The sequence below is a fragment of the Chiloscyllium plagiosum genome, chromosome 36, assembly GCF_004010195.1.
Source record: "Chiloscyllium plagiosum isolate BGI_BamShark_2017 chromosome 36, ASM401019v2, whole genome shotgun sequence".
NCBI lineage: Eukaryota > Metazoa > Chordata > Chondrichthyes > Orectolobiformes > Hemiscylliidae > Chiloscyllium > Chiloscyllium plagiosum.
The window spans coordinates 37,397,211-37,415,336 of NC_057745.1; the positions used below are offsets into that span (position 1 = coordinate 37,397,211).

The window sequence follows — 18,126 nt, forward strand, 5'->3', positions numbered from 1 at the left end:
TGTTAGCAGTGAAGAATATTAATATGTACGATGGAAATGAGGACAGATGCAATTGCGACATCAAAATACCTGAAGAGGGAAAAGAAAGAGGACTTGTATGACAAATTGTTGTTGTCTGGAATGCTCTGGCTGACATTATGGTAAAAACAGATTCAGTAATAACTTCCTAAAGGGAACTCACTTAACTACTTGAAAAGGAAAAACAATTCAGGGCTTTTGGGAGAGAGCTGGAGTAGACCTAATTAGGTAGATCTTTTAAAAGGTCGACAGAGACACAATGGGCTAAATAGTCTCCTTCTGAGGTGTAAATTAAGATGTTCTTTTCACTGTTTTAAATTAAAAGTCAACCACATTGCTGTGAGTCTGGAATCGCATGTCGACTTGACCAGGCAGGTACAGAATTCCTTTCCTAAAGGACATTTAGATTAGATTCCCTACAGTATGGAAATAGGCCCTTCAGCCCAACAAGCCCACACCGACTCTCCGAAGAGTAACCCACCCAGACCCATTCCCCTACCCTATATTGACCCCTGGCTAATGTTCCTGACACTATGGGCAATTTAGCATGGCCAATTCATCCTAACCTGCATATCTTTGGAATGTGGGAGGAAACCAGAGCACCCGGAGGAAACCCACGCAGACGTTTGTAAACCAGGAGGGATTTTCTGACAACTGACAATGGTTACATAGTTGCCATTGAAATCAAGAATTCAAACTCTTATCTCCTGAACATGCATTCAGGGTTCTGGATTACAACTCCAGTGACATTACCTCGACCTCACTAACTTCCCAACTGCCCTTCCTGGGGAAAACATGCCAGGTATGTTGGTGCTATTCAAGCAAAGAAGGCTTTGGCTGGCTTAGTTATCTGAGCAGGATACAAGTTGAGGATATAATATTCAGGGTAACTTGTGGGCCAGCCAGTGACCAAAGGTCCAATTCAAGGATGTTGACAAAAGACACAGGAAAACCCTCAACATCAATCAGAATAGGTGGGAAGGCCCAGCTTATAATTGTTGCAAATGAGGATACCAGCTCTGGGCAGGAATTTGCCACCATAAAGATTTTTCAAAGAAGCCGCGGTGTCAGGAGAGACACCATCAGCAAGGGACAATCTCATATTTTGCACTTACAGCAGACTTTGCCTTTCTAAAATCAGTTTGTCCAGCCATCAAAGGAAATGCAACAGTCAACCTCATGTCAACTCGCCATCGCTTGAGCCTCCATTCTCATCATCCTTTGCATACTGTGCTGCAAAACTGCTCCACTCTTCGCAATGCTGCAGGCCTGTATTCCTGGCTAGGAAACAATATCTTTGCATTTGAATAGCATCTTTGACAAGTAAAAAAAAACCAAAAGTGCTTATGAACAGAAAACCATTTAGCCTTTTGAACCTGTTCTGCACCATTCATTGGGTTCATTGTTGTTCCACACAGCTCCCTTGGTCCCACATACTTAATAATTTTGTTTAACAGAATTGCAAATAAACAAAACTGCAATAAACACATTGAAAAAAAGCTTTCATTGCTTTGCTGATGAACTGAACCTCTTTCGGAGTAAAATCCAAACATGGGCGGCATGGTGACTCAGTGGTTAGTCTCACAGCGCTAGGGATGTGGTTCAACTCCAGCCTCTCATGACTGTCTGTGTGGAGTTTCCACGTTCTCCCTGTGTCCTCATGAGTTTCCTCCCACAGTCCAAAGATATGCAGGTCAAGTGATCAGCCATGCTAAATTGCCCATATTGTCCAGGGATGTGCACACTAGGTGGATTAGCAAAGGAAATGCAGGGTTACATGGATAGTGAAGGGGATGGATCTGGGTGAGTTGCTCTTTGGAGGAATTTGATGGGCTGAATGGCCTGCTTCCACACTGGAGGGATTCTATATATAAACAGATACAATTAGGGTCCTGAATTCTTTGCTTTTCCAGCCTACAATATATTCCCTGGATGGGTAACTGGGAATGGGATGTCTCAGTTGGAATGAAATTGCACACCATGTTAACCAGAACTGTGACTCCTGGTAAATTTCTCATGAGCTGTCCTGTGGGTTCCTGCACCCATCACACAAATGGACAAAACTAAACCATTCCCTGAGGTGAGAGGCTGGGATCCAGAGCCATCACATCACCCAGGCCCCGAAGCAACCAGCTTTCTGTTATTTAACATGTTTATTTTCTTTCTAGTGACACATACAACACAAGTGACCGGATTCCTGCATCGATCTGTCTGTCTTACAGTGGAGAATAAGATGGAGTCAACCTCTGTGCAAACCATCCAATGGCAGAGAGGGAATAAGTTAATCATCGAATATGCAGTCAATGAGACAGAAAAGCCTGTGACCATCTTTCCCATGTACAAGGGGCGTATAACATACATTGCAAAGAATAACTCATTACTCATTCACCAACGGAGCCTCCAGGATGAAGGTGACTACAGGGATAACCATTACATCTCCATCAGGGCTGGAAAAGGTGTCAATCATCAACCTGAGAGTGCTGGGTCAGTTGTTCACAAGTTTGTAAGTAATTTTGTTTAAAGGTGAGGGATGTCTGGGAGCATCAACATTGACAATCCCAGATAAAATACCACATTGAATCTCATTTATCTTTGGAATAAGAACGTGAGCCAGGCAGCCTCTCAGGAAGTGGTTAGTTTTGAGGCACCCTTTTGCTGTGCACTTTGAGCTGTGAAATCTGTGTTTAAACAAAATATTTTCTTAGAATGCTGCTGGTGTGGTGAAAGGGGAGCTGCTCAGTTTAAGAGCATCTCTCAGGTGTGAGCACGCAGTGATGGGATTGGGAACTAGATCTTTGACTCTCAGTCTGCAGGTAGAGTCGGGGAAAGGAAAGGGACGAGTGGTACTGAGGCTAATGGCAATGCTGCCAAATCTATCAGCTGAAACTTGTGCTTTAGTGTCTCAAACATACTGCCTTTTTCAAGGTGCCTTTGGCTTTCTCTCACATGGAACTGTGTTTGCTTAGTTCCAGTTTCAGAGCCCAGCATTACAATGTGGGTACAGGACTTTCCGTACTTGAAGCTGACCATGAACTGTTCATTCGAGAATGGTTCCAACCCCCAACTTTCCTGGATGGAAGACAATGCCAGTCTCCTGTTTGAGCCACGGTTCCAGCTGTCTGCTGACCTCCGCAGTTTAGTTGTCATCAACCTAACCAGCTCAGATTGTGGAGTTTATATTTGCACCATTCAAAACCATGTGAACAGGGTCCAGACCCAGCAGCTCATTGCAGGTGAGGAGAAAGAGATTTGCATTTTTCCTGGACAGCCCCAAGCACAAACAGCTGATGGAAGTGCAACACTGTTGTCATGTGGAAACAGCAGCCATATTGACTTCCAAAAACTGTATAGTCATACTGAGCAGATTATGTGTTTAATGGTTGGTGGATGAACGTTGACCAGAACACTTGGGAGGACTCTACGCTCCCTCTAAAGAGTAGGTGGAATCTGTCATTCTCTCTCCTGGCAGGGTAGATTGGACAGGACACAGAAAACAGCCTCAGTGCACCTCCCCGAGTTACTATCCTGGCAGCATCAGCCAGGTTAGAACATCACTGCTCTGGCAAACTCTTTCCAAAAAAGAGCGACATAAACTCTCTGCCAGATCATTACTTAATCTCAGCTGAGGTTTTCGTTGAGGTTGTTTACCTCGTCTGGGCATGGGAAAAAAACTCCCTCCAACTGTGGAATATCAAAAGTGTCTCCACCTACGTTGGAGCTCACGGTGGGTTCAGTGATAACAGTCCCCAGGCCAACCCCTCTGTCACGGCACTTTCAGCAGAAAGGGGAATGAATTAAACAACAGACAAAGGAAGGTGGCTGCTGCAGTTTGTGAAGTGAGATGCACGGTGGGCAGCACAGTGGTTAGCACTGCTGCCTCACAGCGCCAGAGACCCGGGTTCAATTCCCGCCTCAGGCGACTGACTGTGTGGAGTTTGCACATTCTCCCCGTGTCTGTGTGGGTTTCCTCCGGGTGCTCCGGTTTCCTCCCACAGTCCAAAGATGTGCAGGTCAGGTGAATTAGCCATGCAAAATTGTCCGTAGTGTAAGCTAAGGGGTAAATGTAGGGGTATGGGTGGGTTGCGCTTCAGCGTGGACTTGTTGGGCCGAAGGGCCTGTTTCCAAACTGTAATATAATTTAATCTTTCTGAGATCTGATTGTATTTAATTTGTTTCTTCTTTCTCAAGGTGACCAGTTCCAGGCCTGTTTGCAACTCCTCAGTCAGGGGAAATATTTAGCTGTTGTCCTCTGCATCTTGCTTGTGTTCAGCTCCATCGTGACTATCATTGTGATCAAACTCCACAGAAAGAGGCAACGGGGTGATGTTCTCAATGCACCTGCAAAGAATGCCAAGGGCAGCACAGAAACAACTGGGAGAGGGGAGGTCTCAGTCCCAGGCAGGCCACAGGAATCCACTGCCTGGATTGGAGAGGAGGGTGGCTCACCCACACACTTCAGTTTGAGTCGCACTGTGCGGGTTCTGGGCACTCTATAAACGGGGGCGAGTAAGGGTTTATGAGTCTCCAGGGGCATTCTCCAAGGGGAAGCTGCTCATTTCCGTGCGGGAAAACAGGGCAAGGATTTGGAAATGAAATTACTGAGAAATGCTGTACTGAGAAAAGCAATCCATGTTTTAGCCTGAGGGTGATCTCACATGGCGTTGAGTCATAGAGTCATCTAGCACGGAAACAGACCCTTCGATCCAACCAGTCCATGCTGACCAAGGTTCCCAAACTAAACTAGTCCCACTTGCCTGCACTTGCCCCATATCCCTCCAAACATTTCTCATTCATGTACTCACCTAAATGTCTTTTAAACTTACAACTGTACCCGCATCCACCACTTCCACTGAAAGTTCAATCCATACACAAACCACTCTCTGTGTAAAAGTATTGCCAACCATGTCTTTTTAAAATCTTTTTCCTCTCACCTTAAAAATATGCCCCCTTCCCACCCTCGGGAAAAGACACCTACATTCACCTTATGATTTTATAAACCTCTGTAAGGTCACCCCTCAGCCTCCTACGCTCCAGGGAAAAATGTCCTTGCCTATCCAGCCTTCCTTATAACTCAAAGCCTCCACATCTGGCAACTTCCTGGTAAATCTCTTCTGAACCCTCTCTAGTTTAATAATATTCTTCCTATAATAGGTTTAGAAATTGTGTCAGAACATACACATTACTCAGCTTCTTTTCATACTCAGTGCCTTTATTTGAATGTTTATTATGAATTCCTAAGTCATTATTTATAATAGAATTTGTCTATGTAGACTGTCATGATTACCACACTATCAGCAGGAACATTCCAATAAGTTTACTGGGAGTCAGCAATAATGACATTGTGACATGTTTACTTTATGAATGTATACATGGGAATTTATAATGACAGAAGTTGACAGGAATTTTGCTTTTATGTGACAGTATGTTAACATATTAGGTTCTGAAAAATACACTGCCTGGAACTGATTCCCTGAAGTCTGTTGAACTGATTTGTTTTTGTCATAAAGAAATCTGCTCCAACCCATCGTACAGTGCAGCCCCTTTTCAGGAGAAACGACATTGTCAGGGTCAGTCCTTGGAGAGAGGGAGAGGGAAAGTCTGCATCAGTGAGGACAGGTTGGAGAATGTGAAAAGGAACATTGTTTTGGAATGTTTTATTTTAGCTTTACCCTCTTCCCATTTATAATGCCAAATGAAAATCTACTGCAATCTGTTCCCCTCTTTTGGCACAAGTTGCCTGTCCAACAATCTGTCTGCAGGAGCTGGTGGTTGGATGTGAGGCAGGAGGGAGGGATGAGAGGTTCAGGGCCTTTACATATCGCCCTCTGCAAATTCAGGACACCAGCAAGCCACCAAAGATCAGAGAGAGAGACCAGAGACCACAAAGGTTACTGACCCTGCCTTGGTGAGGTGTGGGGGTTTGGGGGTGGGGAGGTGCTGACCCTGCCTTGGTGAGGTGTGGGGGTTTGGGGATGGGCTGCTGCTGACTCACAAGGGCAGGCTGCACACTCCTGGCAGGGTTTCAGCTCAGGTTATCTGAACCCCGGTTATCTGAGCCTCGATTATCTGAGCCCGAATTATCTGAATCCCGGTTATCTGAGCCCGAATTATCTGAACCCTGGTTATCTGAGCCCCGGTTATCTGAGCCCGGGTTATCTGAGCCCCGGTTATCTGAGCCCCGGTTATCTGAGCCCGGGTTATCTGAGCCAGGGTTATCTGAGCCAGGGTTAGCCCGGGTTATCTGAGCCAGGGTTATCTGAGCCAGGGTTATCTGAGCCCGGGTTATCTGAGCCCAGGTTATCTGAGCCCCGGTTATCTGAGCCCGGGTTATCTGAGCCAGGGTTATCTGAGCCAGGGTTATCTGAGCCCGGGTTATCTGAGTCCGGGTTATCTGAGCCTGGGTTATCTGAGCCAGGGTTATCTGAGCCAGGGTTTTCTGAGCCTGGGTTATCTGAGTCCGGGTTATCTGAGCCCCGGTTATCTGAGCCCAGGTTATCTGAGCCCGGGTTATCTGAGCCCGGGTTATCTGAGCCAGGGTTATCTGAGCCCGGGTTATCTGAGCCCGGGTCATCTGAGCCCTGGTTATCTGAGCCCGGGTTATCTGAGCCCGGGTCATCTGAGCCCTGGTTATCTGAGCCCGGGTTATCTGAGGGGGGTTACCTGAGTCCCGGTTATCTGAGTCCGGGTTATCTGAGCCCGGGTTATCTGAGCCAGGGTTATCTGAGCCAGGGTTATCTGAGCCCAGGTCATCTGAGCCCTGGTTATCTGAGCCCGGGTTATCTGTGCTCGAGTTACCTGAGCCCTGGTTATCTGAGTCGGGTTATCTGAGCCCGGGTTATCTGAGCCCGGGTTATCTGAGCCCGGGTTATCTGAGCCAGGGTTATCTGAGCCCGGGTCATCTGAGCCTCGGGTTATCTGAGCCCGGGTCATCTGAGCCCTGGTTATCTGAGCTCGGGTTACCTGAGCCTCGGTTATCTGAGTCGGGTTATCTGAGCCCGGGTTATCTGAGCTCGGGTTACCTGAGCCCCGGTTATCTGAGTCCGGGTTATCTGAGTCCGGGTTATCTGAGCCTCGGTTATCTGAGCCTCGGTTATCTGAGATTTTGGTCCAGATCAGGATAACAATATGACAAGTCTTTCTGTAAAATGTGTGACTGGCAGTCATGTCTGAGATAGTGGGGATGTGATGTTGCCAGAGTGGAATAAGCAGTAGACAAGCAGGAGGCTGGAAGAACTGCTGCCTCACAGTGCTCGGGACCTGGGTTCGATTCCAGACACAGATGACTGTCTCTGTGGAGTTTACACATTTCTCTCCATTTCTGTGTCGGTTTTCTCCAGGTGCTCCGGTTTCCTCCCACAGTTCAAAGATGTGTAGGTTGGGTGATTTGGCCATGCTAAATTGCCCATTGTGTTCAGGGATGTGTCGGTTAGGTCCGTTAGGGTTAATGTAAAGCAATAGGGTAGGGGAATGGGTCTGGGTGGGATATTGTTTGGAGGGTCGGTGTGGACTTGTTGGGCTTAATGGCCTGTTTCTACACTGTAGGGAATCTATGTTCTATGTAACATAGCAAGCCAGGCAGCATCAGGAGGTGGAGAAGTCAACTTTTCGGGTGTAAACCTTCCTCAGGACTGGGGTGGGTGTAGGGGAGCTGCAGATAAAGGGAGTAGATGGTGCAGGGTGGTGAGGTGGGGATAAGTGAAGATAGGTAGAAGGTACAACCTGATTGGTCATTGGGAGGAATAAATCCGATTGGTGGCTGAGAGGAATTGAGGGGAGGAGGTAGGGCTGGAAAGGGAGTTGGGGATGGGGAGGAAGGTTATTTGAAATTGGAGAACTCAATGTTGAGTCCTCCAGGCTGTAGGCTGCCAAGGTGGAAGATGAGGTATTGTTCCTCCAATTTTCAGTCTGTAGCAGTGGAGGAGGCCGAGGATGGTCATGTCAGAAAGGGAATTGGGAAGGGGAATTAAAATGGGCAGAGACTGGGAGGTCCGGTCACCCCCTGGGCCCAGCTGAGATGCTTAGCGAAACGGTCCCTTAGTTTACATTGGATCTCTGCAATGTAGAGCAGACCACATATACAGTAAACTAGGCTGGAGGAGAGGCAGGTGAACCTCTGGGGTCCTGGATGGAGGTGAGGGGGGTGGTGTATCAGCAGGTTTTGCATCTTTCCCAGTTGCAGGGGAAGGCACCTGGGGGTTTGGGGAGGGTATGGTGGGGAGAGTGACGCAAACCAAGGATTATCAAAGGGAACTATCGTTGCGGAAGGCGGGGAGGGGAAGATGTTCTTGGTGGCGGGGTGTAGTTGAAGTTGGTGGACGTTTTTAAGGATGGTGTGTTGGATGTGCAGACTGGTGGGGTGGTAGGTGAGGACAAGAGGTCTCTGTCTTTATTGCGTTTGGAGGGAGTTGAGAGCAGTGGAATGGGGAGTGGAGGTGGTGCGGTGGAGGGCTGTCTGGATGACAGAGGGAGGAAAAGCATGTTGTTTGAAATAGGTGGACATCTGGGATGCTTGGGAATGAAATGTCGCCTCATCCAAGAAGGTGTGACGGAGGCAGAGGAATTGGGAGAATGAGATGGAGTTCTTGCAGGATACTGGGTGGGAGGAGGTGTAGTCCAGGTAGTTATGAGTCTGTGGGTTTGTAGTAAATATCCTTCTGGACACTGTCACTGGAGCTGGAAATGGAGAAATGGGAAAGGGGAGGGAGGTGTCCGAAATGAAACAAGTGAATTTGAGGGCGGGGTGGAAGTTGTGGGTGAAGTTGATGAACTGTTCCAGTTCAGCCTGGGTGTAGGACACTGCACCGGTGCAGTCATCGATGTAATGGCGGAAGAGCTGGGGCACAGTGCCTGTGTAGGTACTGAAGAGGGACTGTTCAATATAACCAACAAAGAGGCAGGTGTAGCTGAGGCCCATCCGGGTACCCATGGCCACCCCCTGGATTTGGAGGATTATGGGAGGAGTTAAAGGAAATGTTAATAAGGGTGAGGACTAGTTCAGTAAGGCGGGGGAGGGTATTGGTGGAGGAGATAGGATGGGTCTGTTGGAGAGAAGGGTTACACCTGAAACATTGATTTCTCCACCTCCTGATGCTGCCTGGCTTGTTGTGTTCCTCCAGCCTCCTGCTTGTCTATCTTGGATTCCAGCATCTGCAGTTTTTTTTTGTCTCTAACCGTAGTGAAATAGACAGCCAGGATCCACTGTTAGACTCACACGTGAGGCTGTATACATTGAATGGAATTTGAAAACTTAGCCCAGGCAGAGGAATGACAGTGAAAGCCACTCACCTTGTGACTGTAACATGTCAATTAGAAGCTGTAGTGATATTTGAAGTCACTGCTCCTTGCATCTGCCTTTTTCATTTAGTTACATTTATCATGGAAATATTTCAGACTCTGGTGCAATGTCATTCCTCAACCTCTTAGACTCAGTCAGGCCAACATTTCCCATTTGCTGCCCAGCCGCTGCTGTTTGCAGTTCAAACACAAACATCCTGGATGACAATCTTTACAAATGCTTTGCCTTTTTTATTAGTTCACGGGAAGTGGACATCACTGGAAACACTAGCACCTTGCAAAGAACAATACAGCACAGGAACAGGCCCTTCAGCCCTCCAAGTCTGCATTGTTACATTTTGCACTTTGAGCAGAGTAACCAGGTCCCATCAAGTGGCAGGTGAGAATCAGTCACATTGGAGCAGTCAAATAAATTCCAGTCCAGGTAAAGATGGCACAATACCTCCCTTAAAGGTTATCAGGGAGTTTTATAAAAATCTGGTCATTTCCTGGTCATTGTTATTGATTGTAGATTTGATTTAATTATTTGAATTTAATTTCCTTTAGCTACGGGAGTGAGATCTGAAGCTGAATCACTTGTCCAGGTCTCTGAATTACTAATTTAATAAGAGCATCCACTTTACCCCATTCCCTGGGGGAAACTAGGGACTGCTCCTTTAAAACCCTGTGGGACTGGGTTTTAAACTATGTCACTTCTCAGTTGAAAATGCTCTCTTCTTTTTGTCCAGGATCCCAATTCCAGAGGAAGGAACAGGATCCATTCACAGGAAAGGAATCTGCTTCCAAGTATTTCAGAAGCTTCGCTCAAACGCTGAAACTGAAGTTTGTTTGAGACGGTATCCGTGAGAGTTTATGCAGATGCACAGCATCGAGAGTGTGAGGTTGGAAAAGCACAGCAGGTCAGGCAGCATCCGAGGAGCAGGAGAATTGACGTTTCGGGCATAAGCCCTCACTTATCTCCTAGCAGATACACAGCAGCAAGGATACAGTTAGTGTACTGTTATTGTCCAAACTGAAAATATTGTCCCATACTTTGATTTGTGCCCGGAGTGAGCCCCTCGTGGAGAGTTTACTGTTTAGAGTTGCTCTTCTTTTGGGGCCTCAGTGGTCACTTCAATTCCCTTCCATCATTCCATCAGGCAGAGGTGGCTGGAGTCAGCTCCTTGGGGTGAGTGAGCCCAGCGCGGAGGAAGGTGAGGCCTCAGAGAGCTTCTGACAGTACTGAGTATGGGCTGAGTGGTGAGCGATGGTGCTGAAGCAAGCTGACTCTGATCATGGTGGGCCTAGCGTAGGACTCAAGGCAGCAGCACCAGTTTTCAAAATGGTGATGACAGCAGAGGAGGTTGTATCTGTGGTTGGTGTTGGATAGCCGCAGTGATGCAGTAGGCTGGAGTCAGCTCTCCTGGTGAATCAGCAGCAATATGGTGATCGTCCTGCTGCTGGAGTGATGGTGGCCCCAGAGCGGGACTGTGATGTGGTGGGCATATTGTGGAGGACCCTCCCTCGATGTCAAGCAGAGCACAAAAAAGGAAGAAGAAATCAACTTTTCGTTACAGTCTAGATCTTAACATCTTCTGTAACGCAAAATGGCGCTGGAGCGTGGCGACACATTCCAATTCTCAATATTTATTTGTTAAATACAAGTGACAATAAATCATTCATTTATTTGATCAGTGGCTCTCCACTGCACAGGGTTAACCTGCATCTGGAGGGAGATAAGATCATTGCAACAGGAAGCGGTTGTTCAGATGTCAGAGCTGGTTCTGCTTTTCACTGAGATCACAACAACTCTGCTCTCTATCTGATCTCTGTCCCCCTCCGCACGCAGGTTTCCAGGGTTAGGGACAGATCACATATTCTGGGGAGGGAAGCTGTTTCTCACTGGTGAGAGATATTCTCCACTTCTCTCTGATGGTGTGTGTTGTACAGACCTGCCGGCCATTTGAACTCAGCCACACAGTTTTCATTAGAACATGAGTGGGCCTTCACGATGGAGATTGACGTACTGCCTGGGTCAATGAGAATGGGTTCGAGTTGGAGACTGATGGGCCTTGTCTGGTCTGTCCTAGTGAGCACACCCAGCCCCATGATCTAGGACCATCATGTATAAGCTCAGCCTCTGCTTTCGTCATTGTTGTAAGAAATCCATTTAATTCAAATAAAATATTGCTGCAGCTTTTGTTTTGCAGAGGCCAGAGATATTAAGACAGTCACTAGCAGTTACTGATTTCTTCTGTACAGCACTGAGACCTTCCTGTCTTCTTAAGACTTTGGCTTTTAGTAACAGAATTTGTTTAGCACCTTATTGTTGTGCATCGGTCTCTATGCAGGCCTACGTTTGTATAGTATATCACTGTATGGCTGTATGTCTGAACCAGAGTACAGGAAACATGAGCTTTGATAGACTGAATAATTTTTTCTTGTCTCATTTCTTCCTGTTCATCTGTTGGGCTCTAAGCTGAGGAGACCTACCCAGCAGCTCAAGCTCTCTGACCAGTGTTGTGTTTTGGGGATGGATTTCAGATTGAGCTGGTTATGTGACAGTGCTCAGTGCTGTAATCTGTCAGAATGCGATGTTGAGGTCTTTGTGTTTTACTTCACTTGTAACTTATCTTTAAAATGTGTTCTTTTTCCTTACTTGTTCCCATGTGGAGTGATCCTCCAGTTGCCATGGTGATTTGGATCAGCCATGATCCTGGTGAATGATGGAGAAGGCTTGAGGAGCCCAATGGCTTTCTGTTCCCATTTCTTACGGACTGTTCACTGGGTCATCTCAGGCTGTTTCTTCTCTTTGAGTCTCTTCTATTCGGGGGACCTCCCGCCCCAAATATCTCACAAGTTCCCGCTTACCACAAAATTAGAGGTCTTTCAGAGCTGCAAGGTGTCCGAAGATGCCATGCAGCCATCAAAATAATTTTTCTTTGAATTGTTGTCGCTGTTGTAGGAAATGTAGCAGCCAATTTCTGCACAGCAAGCTCCTACAAACAGCAGTGTGGTATCTGCTGGATAATTATATTTAATGATGGTGCTTGATGGATAAATATTGACTATTAGACAAGAGTGAATCCTTCCTGCTTTTCTTTGAATAGTGCAGTGCAATCGTTTCCACTAAATGTAAGAGTAGGTTGGGCTTTGGTTTAGTAACCAGGTAAAAGATAGATCCTTCGATAGTGCGGCATTCCCTCAGCACTGACCCTCCGACAGTGCGGCACTCCCTCAGTACTGCCAAGGGTTCAAAGAAAATTTACTAGGATGTTGACTGGTATGAAAGGGAGGTCTTACGAGGAAATGCTGAGGGAACTGAGGCTGTTTTCATTGGAGAGAAGAAGATTGAGAGGTGACTTAATCGAGATGTATAAGATAATCAGGGGGTTAGATAGGGTGGAGAGTGAGAGCCTTTTCCTCAGATGGTGAAGGCTAACATGAGGGGATATAGCTTTAAATTGAGGGTGATAGATTTAGGACAGACAGATATTAATGGTAGTTTCTTCACTCAGAGGGTAGTACGGCCTGCCTGCAACAGTAGTAGACTCGCCGATGTTAAGGGCATTTAAATGGACATTGACATACATATGGATAATAACGGAACAGTGTGGGTTAGATGAGCATCAGATTAATTTCACAGGTTGGTGCAACATTGAGGGCCAAAGGGCCTGTACTCCGCTGTCAAGTTCAATGTTCTATGCTCTGGGGTTGTTGCTGTGTTCCGAGTCTGTCTGAAACCCGCCCTGTTCTGGATCAGAGGCAGGAGTAAACTGGGAGTAAACTGGGAGTTTGTGACTTGAGACTGGAAGCTGAGTGAAATGAGATTCAAACCTTTTGGTGTTTTGTTAATTATGTTTATTCATTGGGATATTTTCATTGTTCAAAATAATGTCCATTTGTATTGTAAACTTAATTATCCTTGTCTTGCAGATGATGAAATTGAAAATGAGTGAATATGAATGTTTTTTTTAAAATTTCCAAGCAAAATAAATTTAGATATTTTTGTAATGAACAAATGCCCAGGGGGCACTGAAATTGGAGCTGGGGTTTGCAATGTGTCTCAGGCTGATCAGTCACTAATGTTCTCAATACTGTTTATCAGCTGTCCACCTCAGCAGATGGGATTCCGAGTTCTCTGTACACATACCTGCATTTCATCCCCAGCAGTGAAAATCAAAAAGACCAAGATCCATCTTAATGTTGCACCACTGGACCCCAACCGTGAGCACTGCTTAAATCGCAGCAATTTTTAATCTGATCTTTGAACACCATGCATAGCAACACAGAGTTAAGTACAATAGGACAGAACAAACTTAAAGTAAGTTTTGAAAGATTTGAATCTCGGAACATGAAGCAGACTGTGGGGCAGGAAACAGACTGTGTACACATCAAGCTATGTGCTTTTACCAACAATGTATTTACACTTTCTGTAATTTCCAATTTGATATGGTTGGCCCTTGGGCTGTGAACCTGATGTGGAATATATTTTGTAATATTTAGGACTATTATAGTTGAATAGAGTGGAACATGCTGTATCGGGACAAGTTGAATTTTCTTGCAAATTCTGTACTTTTTTTGTATTTCCTTTTTACAAGTGTTATAATTAAAGTATATATCTGTGTGTGTGTTTGGGGGATGGGGGAAGCAGTCAAAGTATGGAACAGAGAGTCCTGGGACACATGCAATCTGTGTAAAAGGCCAAGGCTATGTGTGAATTCTGGTTGTGAATTATGAATCATTCAGTTTTTTGAAATCAGAACCTCATCAATTCATCAGGATTTTCACTTTAGGAGCAGAAATGGTTATGAAAACCTCAATAGCCAGAGAGAGCCATTCAACATAATCCAGTCTCCTATCGGTTTTCTGCCTATCTCTGCTTCCTTTTTCCCTGTTCCCTTCCCCAGGAACTAATCTTCTGTCGAATTCAAGCTTAGTTTTTGTTTAGTGGTGTGCTGGGCAAGGGATTACAATAAATCTGAATAAACTTTGCTGGTTACTCATTGCAATTATTGTCCATACCTGTTAAAGCATTCAGTAATCACTTTGCAGTCTCTAACTAGGTTAGAACTGTACAGCACAAGAACAGGCCATTCAGCCCATCAAGCCTGTGACCACACATGACACCTTTCTAAATTAAAAACCTTTTGCCTCTTCACTCTCTGTATCACTCTATTCTCTGCCTATTCATATATCTGTCAAGATGCCTCTTAAACTTTGCTACTGTATCCACCTCCACCACTTCCTCTGGTAGTACAATTCCAGGCTTTTTAAAACCTCTGTGTAAAACACTCACATCTCCTTTATACTTTCCCTCTTTTATCTTCAACCTATGTCCCCTAGTCATTGACCCTGGGAAAAAAACTCCAACTAATCATGCATTTCATAGTTTTGTAAACTTCTATCAGATCGCCCCTCAGCCTCTGACGTTTAAGTGAAAACAAATTAATTTTGTCTAATCTCTCCTATTAGCTAATACTCTCCAGATCAGGCCATATCCTGGTAATCCTTTTCTGTATCTTCTCCAAAGCCTCACATCCTTCTGGTCGTGATGGCTAGAACTGTACATAATATTCCAAATATGGCCAAACTGAAGTTCTGTAGAGATGCAACATGACTTGCCATTTTTTATACTCTATGCCCTGACTGATGAAGGACCACCTTATCCATTTGTGGTACCTCTTTCAGGGAACTGTGGACTTGTGTACCTAGATCCCTCTGTATGTTGATGCTAATAATGGTTCTGCCATTTACTGTATACTTCCCTCCTGAATTAGATCATCCAAAATGCATCACCTTGTATTTGAACAAATTAAACTCCATCTCTGCCATTTCTCCGCCCAAGTCTCCAGGCTATCTACATCCTGTTGTATCCCCTGGCAATCCTCCTCACTATCCACAGCTCCCCCAATCTTTGTGTCATCCACAAACGTACTAATCAGATCATCCACAGTCTCCTCCAAATCATTTACATATATTACAAACAGCAGAATTCCCAGCACTGATCCCTGTGGAACACCACTGGTCACAGATTTCCAGTCAGAATAATACCCTTCCTCCACTACTGTCTGTCTTCTATGACTAAGCCAGTTCTGTATCCATCTCACCATGGATCCCATGTCACCTCACCTTCTGTATCAGCCTGCCGTGAGGGACTTTGCCAGAGGCCTTGCTAAAGTCCATATCGACAACATCTACCGCCCCGCCCTCACCAATCACCTTTGTCACTTCCTCAAAAAGCATAATCATGTTTGTGTGATGTGCCCTCCCCTGTACAAAACAATGCTGCTTATCACTAAAAAGTCCATGTTTCTCCAAATGTGAGTAAATCTATCTTTAAGGTTCTTCTCCAATAATTTCCCTACCACTGATATAAGGTTCATTAGCCTGTAATTTCCTGAATTATCCCTGTAGCCCTTCTTAAACAAAGGAATAACATTGGCCATTCTCCATCTTTGACTAAAGAGGGCACAAAGATTTCATACAAAGTTCCAGAAATTTCCTCCCTGACCTCTCTCAGTATTTTGTGATAGATCCCATCGTGACCTGGGGACTTATCTACCAAAATGCTTTTCAAAACATGCAACTTTTTTTTATACTGTTCTAAAACTCCTGTCGTGAGGTTTTCCTTCTCCTGCATACTTCTAACTGTGTCCAACTGATCCATGCAGTTTGACAGGAGCTGCAATTGGACACGCTTCCTGCAATGTGGTTGTTAGGGACATTCAAATTATCTCTGATTTCCCACATTCCACAAGAGAACCATACTACCCAGCTGACTGCCATTTTTAGTATCTAGCTACTATTAAAACAAATTTCTTTTAAATTAATTCACAGCGAATGAAATGGTCCCAAGTGTTAGTTTTTCACTAAAAATACTACAAACACTATTCTGTAAACAATAGTCCAGAAACTACTCTAATAGCCTAAATCCCACTATTCCAAAACCTTATGAGTATGAAAAGATTAATGTAAATTGAAGCGGAGGAAAAAACAGCCCCTGACCTCTACTTACCAAGTGCACCTCCCACAATACTCCCTGTATAATGGATCAAAGTAAGGACAAATCCAACTCAGCCAGTTACTCTCAATTATCAGTAAAGTGATGGAAGGTGTCATCAGCAGTGCTATCACGCAGCATCTGCTCAGTAATAACCTGCTCAGTGATGCCCAGTTTGGGTCCCACCAGGGCCACTCAGCTCCTGATCTCACTACAGCCTTGGTTCAAACATGGACAAAAGAGTTGGAAGCGAGAATGACAGCCCTTGACATCAAGGCTGCATTCGATCGAGTGTGGTGTCAAGCAGTCCTAGCAAAACTGAAATCAATGGGTATCAGGGGGTAAACTCTCTGCTGGTTGGAGTCATACTTGGTATATTGGAAAATGTGGTTGTTGGAGGTCAGTCATCTCAGCTCCAGAACAGTTCTGCAGCAGTTCCTCAGGGTAGTGTCCGAAGCCCAATCATCTTCAATTGCTTCATCAATGACCTTTCCTCCACCTGTACTTGGTTCTTTTTGAGACAGTAACAAGCTTTTCTAAGAATTATAGCGGCACCGACATACAAAACTGTCCATGAACCAGGACAGAGAAAGAGACTGAGAGGAATAGAGAAGGTATGCAGAGAGATAGATGTACACTGACACACCAACTCACACAAAGAAGCAACACAGAGTGAGGGGGGGGAGGGGTAGAGGCATCCATGTGAACACAAACATGTATGTAAGAATTTGCATGCACACACACTGAAACCTAAAGCAGAATCTGGCCAGTTTGACTCCTGGTTTGTAGTGTTCTATCCTGTTCTCTCTCTAGTTTCTCACTCGCTGCTCACAATTTGAGCCATTTCCAGAGCAGCTGCTGAAGGTAGGTGAGACTGACATTGTCACATTGGCCTAAACATCAAAATGACAAAAATTACCTTCATGGAATACAGTAGGATGTTGTCAGCTCATATTTATAACAAGTGTAGGTAAAAACAATGACTGCAGATGCTGGAAACCAGATTCTGGATCAGTGGTGCTGGAAGAGCACAGCAGTTCAGGCAGCATCCAAGGAGTTTCGATTTCGAAGTTCCTTGGATGCTGCCTGAACTGCTGTGCTCTTCCAGCACCATTAATCCAGAATTTATAACAAGTGTGTGTTAATGTCACTTCGAAGATGCAACTCCTTCTGAGTTTCTGTCATTTCTGAGGTGTTTGTATCTATTAGAGCAGTGCTTTATTTCAAATGGATTAACAATCACAGACCTCCATCTAAATTAAACCACAGAATACCCATTTTATGAAACTAGCATATAAAGAGTTGATGTCATGTTTTTAAAAAAAATTTGGTGTTGCCTTGCAGAAAGTGGTAAGTGTCCTCAATGCAACAGCTAGGTGATTATGCATTGGATAGGCAGCAGTTGGCTCTCACCTCCTGGAATGCACCAAGACACAACCAAAACCACCCAATGAACTCACCAGCTCTCTAGAAAATCTTTACAGTCATCAGTTTGAGAATCACTGAGAATATAGGTGTGGTTCATCATGTGTATCATTGTGTGTGATTGTGTGTCAATGTTGTGATCCCAGACCAGATAGCCAAATTCACACTGAAATCCAGCTTGGGACCAGTAACTTGAAGTAAACAAAGTGTGAGTTCAACTCAAAATTCAAACAGTAGACTTCATAAACTAGTGAGTACTAAACTTCAGTGCTATTGCAAACTTGAAATTTCAACTTTGGTCAACTGTCACGAGGTCAATACCATACCCTATCATGCCCATACTCTGAGTTCAGGCTGCCTCTCTCTTCAGTCTTGGATGAAACGAATGTTCCATGTCTCAGCTGTGG

At 45.1% G+C, this 18,126-nt stretch overlaps 1 protein-coding gene across 1 annotated transcript; it reads left to right on the top strand.

The window, feature by feature from the left end:
* Positions 1-2,995: 2,995 nt before the first annotated feature.
* On the top strand, positions 2,996-4,584 carry hepacama (hepatic and glial cell adhesion molecule a). The gene is made up of 2 exons (XM_043677077.1): positions 2,996-3,251; positions 4,207-4,584. The coding sequence occupies exons 1-2, from the start codon at positions 3,011-3,013 to the stop codon at positions 4,512-4,514; spliced, it is 549 nt and encodes a 182-aa protein (XP_043533012.1). The 5' UTR covers positions 2,996-3,010; the 3' UTR covers positions 4,515-4,584.
* Positions 4,585-18,126: the final 13,542 nt, after the last annotated feature.

Bases quoted from the DNA above. Each gene is read 5' to 3' on its own strand.
- hepacama (XM_043677077.1), top strand. From the start codon at position 3,011: ATGTGGGTACAGGACTTTCCGTACTTGAAGCTGACCATGAACTGTTCA. The intron at 3,252-4,206 runs GTGAGGAGAAAG...TTCTTTCTCAAG, and splicing joins GACCCAGCAGCTCATTGCAG to GTGACCAGTTCCAGGCCTGT.